This window comes from Protomyctophum parallelum, assembly GCF_964188405.1.
Source record: "Protomyctophum parallelum genome assembly, chromosome: 23".
Lineage (NCBI taxonomy): Eukaryota > Metazoa > Chordata > Actinopteri > Myctophiformes > Myctophidae > Protomyctophum > Protomyctophum parallelum.
The window spans coordinates 7,357,576-7,372,594 of NC_139715.1; the positions used below are offsets into that span (position 1 = coordinate 7,357,576).

Consider the following 15,019-nt stretch of genomic DNA (forward strand, 5'->3'; position numbering starts at 1 on the left):
CTCTCAGTCAAATCTGGTCACATACGAAGGAACTAAACGCGTGGCTTGTAGAGCGAGCGGCGGGTGGCGTTGGGCCAGGAGGAGCAGTGGTGGACAAATCACTCAACTCCGATACTAATGAGTCAAAGTATAGAGGTTATATATGCGGATGCTATGAGTAGAGGGTGTATGCGGATACTATGCGCATGCATGAAGTGAATGGCAGATTGAGTGCACGGCAAACCGAGCGGCAAAGTGAGTGACAAAGTGAATTTAATGTCGTTTAAAGTAATTTAATACAATCAAATTGGACTTTTCTGTTTGGATGTATGGGCTGTTAAGGCCAGAAAGTAGTTTTTTGTCACTCAGTAGGAATTCCCTCATACCCTATATGGATACTCCTGGTCAAATATGACTCCACTACGAGTGAAAGTTAATCAGTACAAGAAAGTTGTAGTTGAGAAAGTGCAATTCTTTTAAAAATACTAAAAAAGGTACAAATAACAACGTACATTGTTTCTATTAATATCGGCGTATTGCTGAGTTGAATAATTTCCCAAAACACTCAACTATTAAAAACAAGAGCTTGACCCAAAACTGTTTCTATTAGGTCTTTACCCACCTGGCCATAAGATTCAGAGTAGCGAACAAAGATTCCTGGATTTATGTTTACTACAAGCCAAAAGGGCTATAGCCTTATCGTGGAAAAAGATAGGCAAACCCAGTATTGCTCAGTGGTTTAGGGAGTTATCACTGTGTCTTCCTCTGGAAAGAATCACTTATACTTTGAAGATGTTTGATAAGATATGGGGAAGGTTTATCCAATATATTACAGTTAATGATTTATCTTATTTAATGGTGGAAATTGTCTAATTGTATTCTCTGCAGCTGTTTGGTCTTGTGGCCATGAGGACTCTGTTGTTGTTGATACCATTCTAAGTGCCATTATTTTATTATACTGTACTTATATATGTATGTTATTGTTTTGTTTTTTGTTTGGTTTTCATTTTAAGTAATTGTATTGTATTGTCTGTATTATGTATTGTTTTGTCGTATTGTCTGTTTGTCAAAAAAAATAATCAATAAATATATTGTTTAAAAAATAAAAAATAAACTATTAAAAACAAATGAAATCTATAATAGTGAAAATAGCAGAGCGACAGGTGTGACTATTTTCACTACATTAGAAGTCACTAGTCCAAAAAGTACAACATTTGTCTTTCAAATGTAGTGGAGTGAAAGACAAGTCAGGTTGGACACGGCCTCGCATGTCTGTCTCTCCATGCAGACCGAAGGCCTGGGCAAGCCGGGGTCCCCCTCTCTCCACCGCAACAGGTGCCAGTGGGAGGGGGGGACGCCAGTGAGAGTTATGGGGGAATGAGAGAGATCTATATAGCTGAATGGTCATATGTACAAGGGACGGACTGTTTTGGGAACGGGAGCCTCTTCTCAATGTCCCTCTCCTCTCCTATCATCTCTCTCTCTCTCTCTCTCTCTGGCCCCTCCATGCATCCGCTGATGGCATCACTCAGCCGGGCCCCTTCAGCACCTGTCCGGTGCCCGGGGGCCCTCCCCTCCGCTGCCTTCCTGAGAGCCGTCAACTATAACCCATTCTGACCTGAGATCAGATTCATACGAGGTTTCCGCCGGACACACACTGGTCTGATGAACCCATTCTGACCTGAGATCAGATTCTAAAAATGTCAGTCGCTCTTCGATTTTTCAAAAATAACAGATCTACAAGCTCGTATCGCGCCACTCGGTGGCGCGATATGAGCTTGTAGATCTGTTATTTTTAAATAGCTAAAGCATAACATGATGCTGACACCAAAATGGGTGCCCGGTCAGAATGGGATAAGAGCTATTTCACCACTGACAGGCTAATGGGTCCCCGGGGGACCACAGGACACCACAGACAGACAGACAAGACACGTGCGTCCGCACGCAACGCGAGGGACACACTGACAGAACGGACAGGAGGACATGGAGGACTTGAGTGAGGTCTTCCTCACGCTGTAAACGAAGAAGGAAGGCGGCCGGGGCCGTAGGGAAATGGCAGAGGTATAATTTCAGAACAAACTTAAAATAAGACGTGTCGTGAACCTGTAGGTTTTTTAAACACTTTGGAACGTGTTATAGAATCTTGCCTGATTTTGCCTAATTCGCATGCATTTGGATCTAATCGTGTGGATCTCAGGATAAACGGGGGAACGGCGTGGCTTCGATGTGGATCTCGGACTTGATGTGGCCAGCCTGTGTCATCAGTTATAGATAGATATTTTACATGATACAGGAGCCCCCACTGACTTCAATCAATTAACCCATTTTGACCGGATATCAGATTCTATAAATGTCTTCTACATCCTGACAGTTTTCTGAAAAAGCTATGTTTCTATGTCAGTGAGTGGTTCTTCGATTTTTCACAAATAGCAGAACTACAAGCTCGTAGATGAGCTTGTAGATCTGCTATTTTTCAATAGCTAAAGCGTAACATAATGTTAATAAAGTGCAGGTACATCTGGGGCATGAAATTGGCTCTGATCAGTCGAGCAGTTTGCTCCAACACACAGACACACAGACAAGACACACAAGCTGACCCTCTTATCCCATTCTGACCGGGCACCCATTTTGGTGTCGGCATCATGTTATGCTTTAGCTATTGAAAAATAGCAGATCTACAAGCTCATAGCGCGCCACCGAGTGGCGCGCTACGAGCTTGTAGGTCTGCTATTTTTTTTTAATCGAAGAACGACTGACATTTTTTTAGAATCTGATCTCAGGTCAGAATGGGTTAATCAGACCCAGTGTGTGTCCAGTGGAAACCTCGTATGAATCTGATCTCAGGTCAGAATGGGTTATAGATGGCGAATGTAACTCGGGCCCTTACCCGTGCCGGTGAGACCCCCGGGAGCGCCCGGAGTAGTAGGAGTACCCCGAGTAGGTGGACTCCGTGTCCATGGCGCGGCGCCCGCGGTGGTGCCCGGGCAACTGGCCTGGGGCTACAGAGAGGTTGCTGGGCTTGACCGCCGGCGGCAGGCACAGCGGAGCCTTGTGGGCCGTCTTATCGCGCAGGAGGCGATTGATTGGCTCGTTCAGGAGATTGACGCAGCTGGCGGCAGGCTGTCGGGGGTCAATCTTGGAAGCAACCCTGGGGGCTCCGTGCTAGGAGACGTCGACCTTTTGAATGAGAGAAACGGAGAGGAGAGAGAGAGACATTTAATACGAGTGTAGGAATTGTCTGGGAAAGTTGCCCGCATACTTCACTGGTGCACACAGCGAAGAGAGGCCAACTCCAAAATGAGGTGGATTCCTGATCAAAAGTTTAAAAGGGTTATCTGACACAACAAGCATGCACACAACAGCCCTGCAGCAAATCAATGTTTGGAAGAAGTGGGGCCAAGTTCAAAATACATGCAAGGTGTGTGCGATCATCTCCCATTCAAACATTCCCATTTAGATCACCGAACGCAACTTAGTTATCCCATTTTGACTTGAGATCAGATTCTAAAAATGTCTTCTACATCCCGACAGTGTTCTGACAAAGCTGTGTTAATATGTCAGTCAAAAATAGCAGACCTACAAGCTCGTAGCGCGCCACTCGGTGGCGTGCTATGAGCTTGTAGATCTGCTATTTTTCAATAGCTAAAGCATAACCTAACACCAAAAGGGGTTTCCCGGCCAAAATGGGTTATGACAACTTTTAGTTTTATGCATTTGAATTTGTCTCCTATATCAAAAGGACAAATCAATGGACAAATGCTGTAAATTAATTAAGTAACAGGTAATAGAGACTTGAGCAATGCTAATCACAATTTAACCCTCTATACTTGGTGAGGTAATACTTGGTCCGCTCTATTTCCCCCAAATCTTTCGCCCACAAATAACAAATCTACAAGCTCACAACCCTAAGGATCTAAGGGGAACATGCTTGGCAAATGTTCCCATAGAATAGAGATGCTATAGAGGGTTAAGAGTAAGCACAATTTAAGAGTAAGCACAATTTAAAGGTCTGTTTTTCTGAAAGCAAGAACCTGCAGCTATTCTATGCTGTTCAAGTACAGCTATACAGTCGAGTGCTTCCGATATAAAAAAAAAGAAAAGAAAGAAAATTGGCTGACAGCTGCTATTCAGTTGAAATCTCTGACACACAGCAAACAATTTTCATCTGACATTGGAGAGCTTTGTGGTGAGATGTCAGTGAAGATAAGATTCCTTTTACAAGCAATCCTTCAGAATAACATTTCGGAGAGTATGTAGCTACGGGCAAAATAAAAATCAGAATTTCACAGAGCTGTTCCAAACAATTACTTCAAAACTAGCTGGACTGAGATGACTCTGTCGCAGATGGAATTGGCTACATGTATTGATTAATCTAATAATGTATGATTCACTCAACGCAGCCCAGTTATTGCCTTGTAAAAATTATTATCCATATTAGACCTTCCTTGATCTCCATAGAGAAATGCAGGTGTCATAGCATGTTATGCTTTCGCTATTGAAAAATAGCAGATCTACAAGCTCATAGCGCGCCACCGAGTGGCGCGCTACGAGCTTGTAGGTCTGCTATTTTTGAAAGATCGAAGAACGACTGACATTTTTTAGAATCTGATCTCAGGTCAGAATGGGTCAATCAGACCAGTGTGTGTCCAGTGGAAACCTCGTATGAATCTGATCTGCATGGTGTGCAGGTGTCATAGCAGCAACGGCACTAAGCATGAAGCACACGATAGGTACAGGTACAATTAAAAGAAATAGCATCTTATTCTGCACTTGGGTCTGATCGAGTTAAGATAATGTATATTCTATTATAAATATGAGCAGCATACGTAGAATGTCCAATCTATCACCAGTAATTAATATGAGCATATATTGCCTACCTGCTGGCACGAAAGTTTCATATGTGTACGGACAATGTCAAAATAGCACTTTTTAAAACCTACTGCACTCCACTTTATACAGCTCACTTGTGGTGCCGATACAGCAAAGCAAAAATGAAAAAACTTCAGGTGGCATATAATGATGCTTTTCGAATATTCCTGAGACTCCCAAGATGGACCAGTGCAAGTGAAATGTTTGTGACCAGTAATGTAACCCACCTTTCATGCTGTACTGAGGAATTTTATGTTTAGATTCATGTGTAGATTGAGGGAATCAAAGAATGTATTAATTGTGGCCTTAACAGGGATCACACAGACTGACACAGTCTTCTCCTCATGTTTCTGGAAACACTGGAGGCAATGTTTATATGTTTTTTATTGACAAGGACTGCCTGGAGTGAAAATAGCCTGATACATAGGCTATCTCTGTGTTGTTTTGTATTTACTGTCATGTTTTTCCCTGTTGTTTTGTTTGTATATGGACCCATTGTGTCTGAAATAAAGTTTTCAATCAACCTATGAATGTATATAAAAATCAATGATAAATTAAATGTACAGTACACTGCAGATTATCGACAAGTGGATGAGAGACTGGATATGATGTCTATTGTCTATACAAGTCAGAAGAACTCTAGTCTAAAGCAATAACAGCATGTCCAAACCAGAGTAATCTATAGTGAGAGAGTGGCAACACTATATCGTCGTCTCCCATTGTAACAATGGAATGCGGAAGGTGTCATTCTATCTCAGTTCCAGTGTCTGGAACTATATCCCATAGCAGCCCCGCTTTGCGGCGAGATCAAAGCATGTCGCCACTCTCTCGCTAGATTACTCTGGTCCAAACATATAGCGTGCACACTGGTCTGGTACAAACATAGTGTGCGTGGCACGTGCGTGTGTTGACAATTCCGATTGGACAGTTTATGTCAGCCGATTCGGATTGGAGGACTACATAAAGGCATCCCATAACGTTCCAACCTTACCTCATTTCACTCTCCACCTCCCCCCCCCTTCCAGATCTAGTCTAGCATTATCTCCCGGGAGCCATCAAAATCAGGGAGGGGGGGGGCAGGCAGAAGCCAGAAGGGGGCTTTGCGGAAGCGGTTGTTTGTGCACAACAGTGTGCCTTAACCCATTCTGAACGGGAACCCATTTTGGTGTCGGCATCATGTCGTGCTTTAGCTATTGAAAAATAGCAGATCTACAAGCTCGTATCGCGCCACCGAGTGGCGCGATACGAGCTTGTAGGTCTGCTATTTTTGAAAAAAATCGAAGAACGACTGACATTTTTAGAATCTGATCTCAGGTCAGAATGGGTTCGTCAGACCAGCGTGTGTCCAGTTGAAACCTCGTATGAATCTGATCTCAGGTCAGAATGCCTTAAGGCCACGGCTCCCAAAGAGGGGTCCGGGGACCCCCATGGGGTCCTTGAGGGAGTTCCAGGGGGTCCCCAGCTATTATAGGTCATTTGACTATAATATCTTTTGCTATTTTTTTTTTCAATTGGAATCCTGAAAAGTAACCTATTTATTTAATTTCAAATGCATTTAGTTAACTTCATGAACGAAATACAAATACATTGGACGTAAAAAAAAAACAGACAATAGAGGGTATGCGCGTGACATCATCATCAATTCATCATCATCATCATACCCGGAAGTTATGCGGGAATTCCTATACCAAGTGGCAAGCCCATACATCCAAACAGAAAAGTCCTATCTGATTGCATTAAATTACTTTAAACAACCATAAATTCACTTTGCCTCTCGATTTGCCACTGGATCTGCCACTCACTGTATGCATGCGTATATACCCTCGAACATTTTAATACTAGTAATTAAAGGTATATTCAGTGATTTCACTCAAAAAACCTTAGGTTTCGTTTTGGCTGGGACCTAAGCCTTTCATCCAATCAGGATAGAGAGCCAAAAACGAAACCTAAGGTTTTTTTACCCCCCATGGGTTAACTGGGGACAGGGAGGAACTCCTTATATGGCCAGCACACTCTATAGTAGAGAGGATTATCACAACAAAACAAAAAAATAAGTGATATTTGAATTAAGTGAAATCACTGAATATACCTTTAAGCTACTGACTGAAGTAATTCAAGCGGCTCATGTTTGCATGTTTGGAATTGTAACAGCTGAAATCAATATTATATCAGTATTCTGATATTTCACCTGCGGGGCACATTAAGTGAAGGTGGGGGAGCCAGCCGGTTGCCCATGTATGCTTTGCACCACCGAATACAAATCAGGCACTGCTGCTGCCGAGCCGTTTGGCTCGGGTGCAGCATTCCGATCTGCTGGCATCACTGCACCGCCCAGCCATAAACTGCTACAGGTGAAACATCTCCACACACACACACACACACACACACACACACACACACAGCAGCCATCAACACAGTCAGAACAGCAAAACCACACAAGCTTCCAACAGAACCAATACAACAGACCCAAAGCCCAGCCAGGTTTGGGGTACAATGGCCGACCCCACGATTTTGGAGAGTCTTTATAGCTCACCGATTTTACTAATGTTTTGACCCACATCACATTATGGCAAAAATGTGCAAAAATGTATTCTAAACAAGACTTTTCATTAAATTGATGAATGTTAATGTTCCCATGAATAGAAAAAGGTGTCAAATTGAGATATACAAGCTCGTATCATAACGCGACGCTTTGTGAGCTTGATTTTTTTACTGATGTCGTAAAAAAGTCAGTAGTCTGGCACTAGCCTAGAACTTACTATAACATGAAAATACATGTTTTCTATTGGCTATTGCAAATCTAAGCGCTAGTATACTAGACAGTATATACGACTACACCTGTCCTGCAAACTGAAAGACTATTACTAGAGTAAGAGTTACAGTCTGAAAGCAACAATAGACTATCCATCCATACGGTTTGTTTCTGCATCCCTGGTCTCTTCAAAACATCCTCACGGAAACCGCACTTTCTTTCCTTTGTCTCATAATATAATATTATGCCATTTGGTGAACGTGCTTTCATGCAACGCTCCCCGCAGCAAAGCAACTGCGACTGCATTAAGTCATTCAGGACGGGAACCCCTTTTGGTGTGTTAAGCATTAAGAAAAATAGCAGATCTACAAGCTCACGAGCTTGTAGACCTCACGAGCTTGTAGACCTCACGAGCTTGTAGATCTCACAATCGTGAAAATGTGGCACAAATCTTTGAAAATATATTCTTTCACAGTGAACGCTTTTAACTCAAATCTTTGTTTCTGCAAAGAACCCCCCCCCCCCCTTTTCCCTCACTGTATATGTTTATTTTCCCTTTTTACCTCCATTATGATGAATTCCTGTTCTGTTCAAGTGTCTATTTGTACGTCTCTAAATGTTTTGATGAATTGAACATGGTGGACCCTCTTGTAAACAAATGTAATGCTTAATTGGTTAACAGTCTTTGTTTGAGTTTGTGCTTGAAATGTACTGTAATTCTACAAACTGTTAATAGATATTTCAATCAATCAATCAATGCATCCCTCCTGGAACAACATATTTTCAGATGGGGGTCCACAGCCAACAGATAATTCTGGGGTCCTTGACAAGGTTGAGCACTACTGACATAGAAACAGGGTTTCTTTTTCAGAAAACATTTCTTTTTTTTTTTTTTTTAGAATCGACCGCGGGTCTAAATGGGTTAATTACGGGCGCAGTCAATATATTCGCTCGTCTCTCTCTCTGCAACGTTTTTTTCTCCAGGAGTGCGACGGTCTCGGTGGACCTGCATGAAGTCATTTCCAGCCGCTGCCTCAAACAGAGCTGCATTCTTTTCCCAAGAGGATCAATGTGCAGTGGGGGGGGGGGGGGGGGGGGGGGGGGTGGGGGTGGAGAATCTAAAGTGCTGAGGGCAGCGTCTGCAGATTCAAAGTCAACTCAAGCATCAAGTGGATTGTGATATCAAAGGCTCCCGAAAAAAGGCCCCCCCCCTCCACCCATCCTGGAACTAATTCCATATGTAGTCGTCCCCCCCCCCCCCCCCCCCCCCTCCAGCAGGTGGATAAGGTTTTTAGCGTCTACTTTAACCAATTTTTACCTGAGATCAGATTCTAAAAATGTCTTCTACATCCTGACAGTTTTCTGAAAAAGCTATGTTTCCATGTCAGTCGTTCTTCGATTTTTCAAAAAATAGCAGACCTACAAGCTCGTATGAGCTTGTAGATCTGCTATTTTTCAATACCAAAAGGGGTTCCCCGCCCAAAATGGATTAAAAGGAGCCATAGAATGATAAGGACCCTTTAATCGAGTGCCCTTGATTTGAGCAAATGGGAGAAGATGGTTTGCAGTTGGAAGAAGAATGTGTGGAATGGCATGGGAGAGCAGGGCTGTCACGATCAGGACATTTTAGTGGACGATTAAGACCATTACTGGAATGTACAAAGAAAGGACTGAACAATGAACAATGTACTATGGCCAAAATAGCAGATCTACAAGCATCACAGTCCAGTGGTTCACAAACCCAACTCCCAAATTATATGAATTTTGATGCGGCCCCCCCCATCTGCAAAGATTTTGTGCCAGGGACCCCTCTAAGAGAAGATTTGCGTGGTTAAATGTTTTTCATAATTGTTCAAGATTTTTCACTTTTCTTTGAGAAAGCAGATGTGACAAGATCACCAAGCGTTGCATTGCAATAAGTTGTGAGCTTGTAGATCGGTTATTTTCAAATACAGTCCTATAAAATAGGGTTAAAGTAAAGACAGACAATAAAGTCAGGAACCCCCTCAAGGACCCACTGGGTCCCCAGCCCAGATTCCTTTACTTTGAGAACGACCACTCAATCAACTGGAAGTCCTTACCTCAGCAACTAACTCAGGATGTTCCAATATTATCAAGACAAATGGAAACACAAAGAGAGAGAGAGAGAGAGAGAGAGAGAGAGAGAGAGAGAGAGACTTGCGAGTCAAACTCTAACATATACAGTGCAGTACATAACATTGTCAGTCTTTGCCAGCTGCTACAGGCAAGGCCAATAAGATGATATCTGGCTCTGAGTATCTTCAAGAGCCTTCTTCTTATCTTATTTTCTTAGTTGCATTATTGTCGTCGTGTCTTTCACTCATGTCAAACCTTATTATAACATCAACTTTATTGTTGGTATTACGTATGTTTTTCCTGCGCAAGCAATTATGTTTCTTCGTGGACGCATTGCTCTATGGCCCAGTTAAAACATAACCGTGAGACCGTATTAAAGCCAGCCAAATCATACCTCTGCACAGTCAGATAGTGCAGCGTTGTTCTTCCCACATACAGTATACACGTACAGTACAGTCTATACTGTACTTTGAGCCTGCCTGACCCAAATAGGAGCTGACATGAGCTACATGTTTAACCCATTCTGACCGGGCACCCATTTTGGTGTCAGCATCATGTTATGCTTTAGCTATTTAAAAATAGCAGATCTACAAGCTCATATCGCGCCACCGAGTGGCGCGATACGAGCTTGTAGGTCTGCTATTTTTTGAAAATTCGAAGAGCGACTGACATTTTTAGAATCTGATCTCAGGTCAGAATGGGTTGATCAGACCAGTGTCCAGTGGAAAACGCGTATGAATCTGATCTCAGGTCAGAATGGGTTAAAAAAAAAAAAGAACATATAGTCAAGTGTCAGACTCAGACAGCCACCTTTCTAATTGGACCTGGGCAATGAGAAGAATGGCAGCTATTCAAAAGTAGGGCAGCGAGCGACACTCCTGCAGCACCTCAAAACTCTCCCAGAGAGAGAGAGAGAGAGAGAGAAACAATGATTTAAGGTCAAGTTATGCACCAGCACGAGGAAGGAACTGTCCAGGTCATATTGTAATGTGTATACTTTTGAGTAATCCCTGGCACAGAGCTACTTTCTCAAACGTCTACCAATTACCAAGAGGCCTAACACTAACACTACAGTATATGATCGGCCTTGCCTGCATGCCTCTTCTCCAGTCCTCTCCCCGACTCCCTGTGTGTCCTGACACGTTTCAAAGCCGTGACGTTATACTACCGACCGTCCTTGAACTCTGGCATGAAACCTGCGAGCGCCGCGGTGCTAAAAACGTGCTGATTTACTGCCACAGTCGCCATAAAGGGTGGATAGGAAATGGAACAAACTCTACCTCCCCCCCCCCCCCCCCCAACCCGTAGGTCATCCCTGTGGGGAGGGTCTCTCTGCTGCTTTTTTTTTGAGTGGTGCAACCACTCCCTTACGGAGCTGTGTGTGTGGGAGCCTGGGTGGGTATGAGCACGAAAATAGCATGGTTGTTTTTCCACAGGCCTGCACCCCGGGCCGTGGTCCCTGTGGGTCTGGAACTTCCGGGGACCCCCCGGGGACCCCCCCCACACACCACTCACTTCACATGGGTGTGATTTATTTATGAAGCCTGGATGGGTCTTCGGAACACTTTACTCAGCAGTCTGCAGTGCCGAGGGACACCAACTTTATCGGGTAGCTCGGAGAGGGGGGAGCGAAAAAGCACAACACTGGATCCAAACACGCTTTGTGACCCAAATCTGGTGTGTGTGTGTTTATGTGTGTGTGTGTGTGTGTGTGTGTGTGTGTGTGTGTGTGTGTGTGTGTGTGTGTGTGTGTGTGAACATGCCCGCCGTTGTGTTGCATGAGTCATGTCACTCCGGCAGGTCGCTTTGAACTTTTGAAGGTTTAATTCACACTCTGGCCCCGTCTGTCAGCACGACGTCTATAACGTTCATTCTGTGAATAATTTCAACCGTCTGAATCACCTGCGCGTGCGGCGACATAAACCAAAAAACTCGCTGCTCCCTCTCTCGACCGGTTCTGTGGCGGCCGCGTACCGCCCCTGTGACACCCGTGTCACATGGGCGAATCAGGTGAATCAGGTGAAAAGTACATGTACTGCTGTGTGTGTGTGTGTGTGTGTGTGTGTGTGTGTGGGTGTGCGCACGCTATGATTCACGTGCTACTCATCTTCCTAATGCCTCTAAAACATTAGAAGATGTGTGGGAAACTACCGTGTCAAAAGCAAATTTATGTCAAAAGCAAATTTAGAATCCCTTCATTCAAAGAGGCTAGTGTCTAAACTTGACTGACGGAATATGTAACCAATTAGGTGACTACATTACCTCTAAAAAACAGTGCTAACCATAACCATATATCATTCCAGGTCATACAAATTAAATGTTCAAAAACAAAGTAAGAGACAGTGAGAGATTTTATTGCTGCATTTCAGCCTGTGTTGTTTTTGGCAGGAAATTTAGATTTTAGTTTAGTCTCGTGAATAGCTTCCATTTAGTCTTAGTCACATTTTTTTTCGTCACCCGGAATGTTTTAGTGTCTAGTCTAGTTTCCTAAGATTTTAAATGCATTTTGGTGGGCCTCGATGCCGTCGTAATGGCTGATTCTCACTTGCTGAAAATAGCAGATCGTTGTGAGCGTTGTGAGCTTGTAGATCTGCTATTTTCAGCATACAACCAATATTGTAAAATGACTAAAATTTTAGTCCAGTTTTTATTTGCTGACGAAATTGTCAGTATATTTAGTCTCAGTTTTAGTCATCATATAGCTTAGTTTTCATGTAGTTTGTTAGTGAAAAAAAGGTAGTTGACGAAAAATTTTCGTCTTAGTTTTAGTCGACGAAATCAACACAGAGCACAGCGGTTTGAGGATGTCTCACCAGAGTTGCCAGGTCTGTGTGACAATTAAGGCAGCCCAATGGTCAACCAAAACTAAATCAAAACCATCCCAGTGCATCCCACAGCTAAACCTGCAGCGCAATACCGCAACTCAAAATAACTCACCATATAGGGAGAGAGATGTGTAGTAACAAATTATCCACTGGTCACGTTCTTGTGCGTGCGGGCATCCATCCACTGCGTCTGCGTTCAAGGGCTTTCCCACCAGGCTTTGCCTCCCTCCCTCCCCCCTGCCAAGGGGCAGGAACATCAGCCTGGGGAAACGTCAGACTGTGTACAAAACACTGGCCATAGCCTACAGGCAGCCACGCCCACCACGTCATCCCCATACCACCAGGACATGATCCTCCACTACAACCCAGTTCGCGCACACTGAATCAGCCAACATCAGCTAACACAGGAAGCTTCATTAGTCTCGCGTACTAAGCCAGACAACTATTCCACAATCTCTGTACATACTGTATAGAGTCTGGACCTACTACACCTCCCAAGAGCTGAGTAACTGTCTCTGCTGCTCATCAGAAAGATATTCCACCAATCACGAGTCACGACGCGGTGTTGTCACATTTGAAACACAACGAGACGGAAGCATAGTGTCATACTGTACGGTGGTGGCTCAGGGTGCCTGGATGGTAACCGTAAGGTTGCCAATTCGAACCCGGGCTCCCCCAGAGTTACTGTCGAAGTGTCCTTGAGCAAGACACTGAACCCCTAATTGCTCCCGATGTGCTAGTTGGTGCATTGCATGGTTTCCGCTGCCATCAGTGTATGAATGGGTGAATGTAATGCACAATCTCTGTAAAGCGCCTTGGATAAAGGCGCTATATAAATGCACCATTTATACTGTATGAGCTGGAGATTCATGTTATTTGTGCGCGGCCGCGGATAGTGAAAGAAGAAATAACGCTGAAAAAAGCAGTGAAAGAAGATAATGCTTGGAGTAGTAGTAGGACTTGTTTTGACCGTCAGAATGCAGTCAGAATGTCAGACTCACTCACATCTCAGACTCAACCTCAATTAGCACTCTTCTCTCCTGGTATCGCTTCTTAACCCATTCTGACCGGGCACCCATTTTGGTGTCAGCATCATGTTATGCTTTAGCTATTTAAAAATAGCAGATCTACAAGCTCATATCGCGCCACCGAGTGGCGCGATATGAGCTTGTAGGTCTGCTATTTTTTGAAAAATCGAAGAACGACTGACATTTTTAGGATCTGATCTCAGGTCAGAATGGGTTCATCAGACCAGTGTGTGTCCGGCGGAAACCTCGTATGAATCTGATCTCAGGTCAGAATGGGTTAATCACCTTTATTTGATTTGACGTATGATACACAAAAGGTAGCTAAAATAGCAGCATTGAGCCGCTATATCCAAAGGATGCCGACAACTGAAGGCGAGTTCCATGGCTAATGGGAACTTGGAATTCTAGACCTCGAAGGGAAGGGTTGCGGTCTCGGTACCGCTGTATAGTACTGTGGATTTGTTTTGGGCACCTGGGCAGCTCTGTCATCCGTCCGAGGGGATTTCCATCCGCTGCGTTAATCCTTTTGAAAGCGGAGCGGTGGGGAGATAGGGAGGACGCTGAATGATGGATTAATGTGGTCAAAGGACCATACCGGGTTAGAATAGCTGATCTACAACCTTACGACGCGTGGCACGTTGTGACGCATTGTGCAACGTGCATGCATTGTGCGTTGTGTTTGTAGATCTGCAATTTGTCGCCAACTGTACTTCGTCCCAGAACAGGGATGCTAGGAGTTCCTGGGGTGAAGTTATGTCGTTGTGTTATGTTAGAGGTTACAGGCTATTGGCGGATTAACTTATGAGACGTAGCCTGCGGAGTTAGTTCAGTCAGTCATACTCGAGGGAGTTCATGCCATGCTCAAAGGCGCATACTATACTCAAGGGGTTAATATGCTGCTTTACTATGTGAGTGTATTCAGTGTGTGCAAGACCCACATGTCATTCGCTGATGTGGCAGTCAGCTGACCAATTGGGCGGGCTACTTAAGCTCACTAGTCTGCATGCTCTTCCTGCCTTCCTCTGCACATGGTTCCTGGTTGTTCTGTGATGTTTGCTCCCACCACTACCCCAGCACCACCGGTGGGCTCTGTAATTTATGTTCCCCATGGGGGGGGGGAGGGGGGGGTTTATTGTATATCTATCTTCCTGTTCTCAATGTTTAATAATGGTGTTTGATCGTGCCTAGCAGGGAGAAAATGCAGCAGAGCCGAACGCCAAGATAATATATTATATGCACACTTGTATTCTCATTCTATAATAAATTTTGGTTAAATCTACTCGTGAGTTGTCTGACTGAACTAGCTGTTCCAGAAGGGAAAATGAAGTCCACAACGCTAGCAGAGAAGGGAATCCTCCAAGTAACCTGCAGTGCTTTTCTGTTGTGTAGGAGTGTCACTGACTAACTGTATATAGATCAGATTCATACGAGGTTTTCCACTGGACACACACTGGTCTGATTAACCCATT

General features: G+C 44.0%; 1 protein-coding gene across 2 annotated transcripts in view; it reads right to left on the bottom strand.

Annotated features, from left to right (window-relative positions):
- The window catches only part of LOC310854400 (vang-like protein 1), a 148,351-nt gene that overhangs the window by 108,846 nt on the left and 24,486 nt on the right, over positions 1-15,019 (bottom strand). For both annotated transcript variants that reach the window (XM_083759026.1, XM_083759025.1), the window contains exon 2: positions 2,867-3,156. In XM_083759026.1, the coding sequence (XP_083615152.1) occupies positions 2,867-2,937 (71 nt within the window). In that variant the 5' untranslated portion in view covers positions 2,938-3,156. The remainder of the gene's footprint in view (positions 1-2,866; positions 3,157-15,019) is intronic.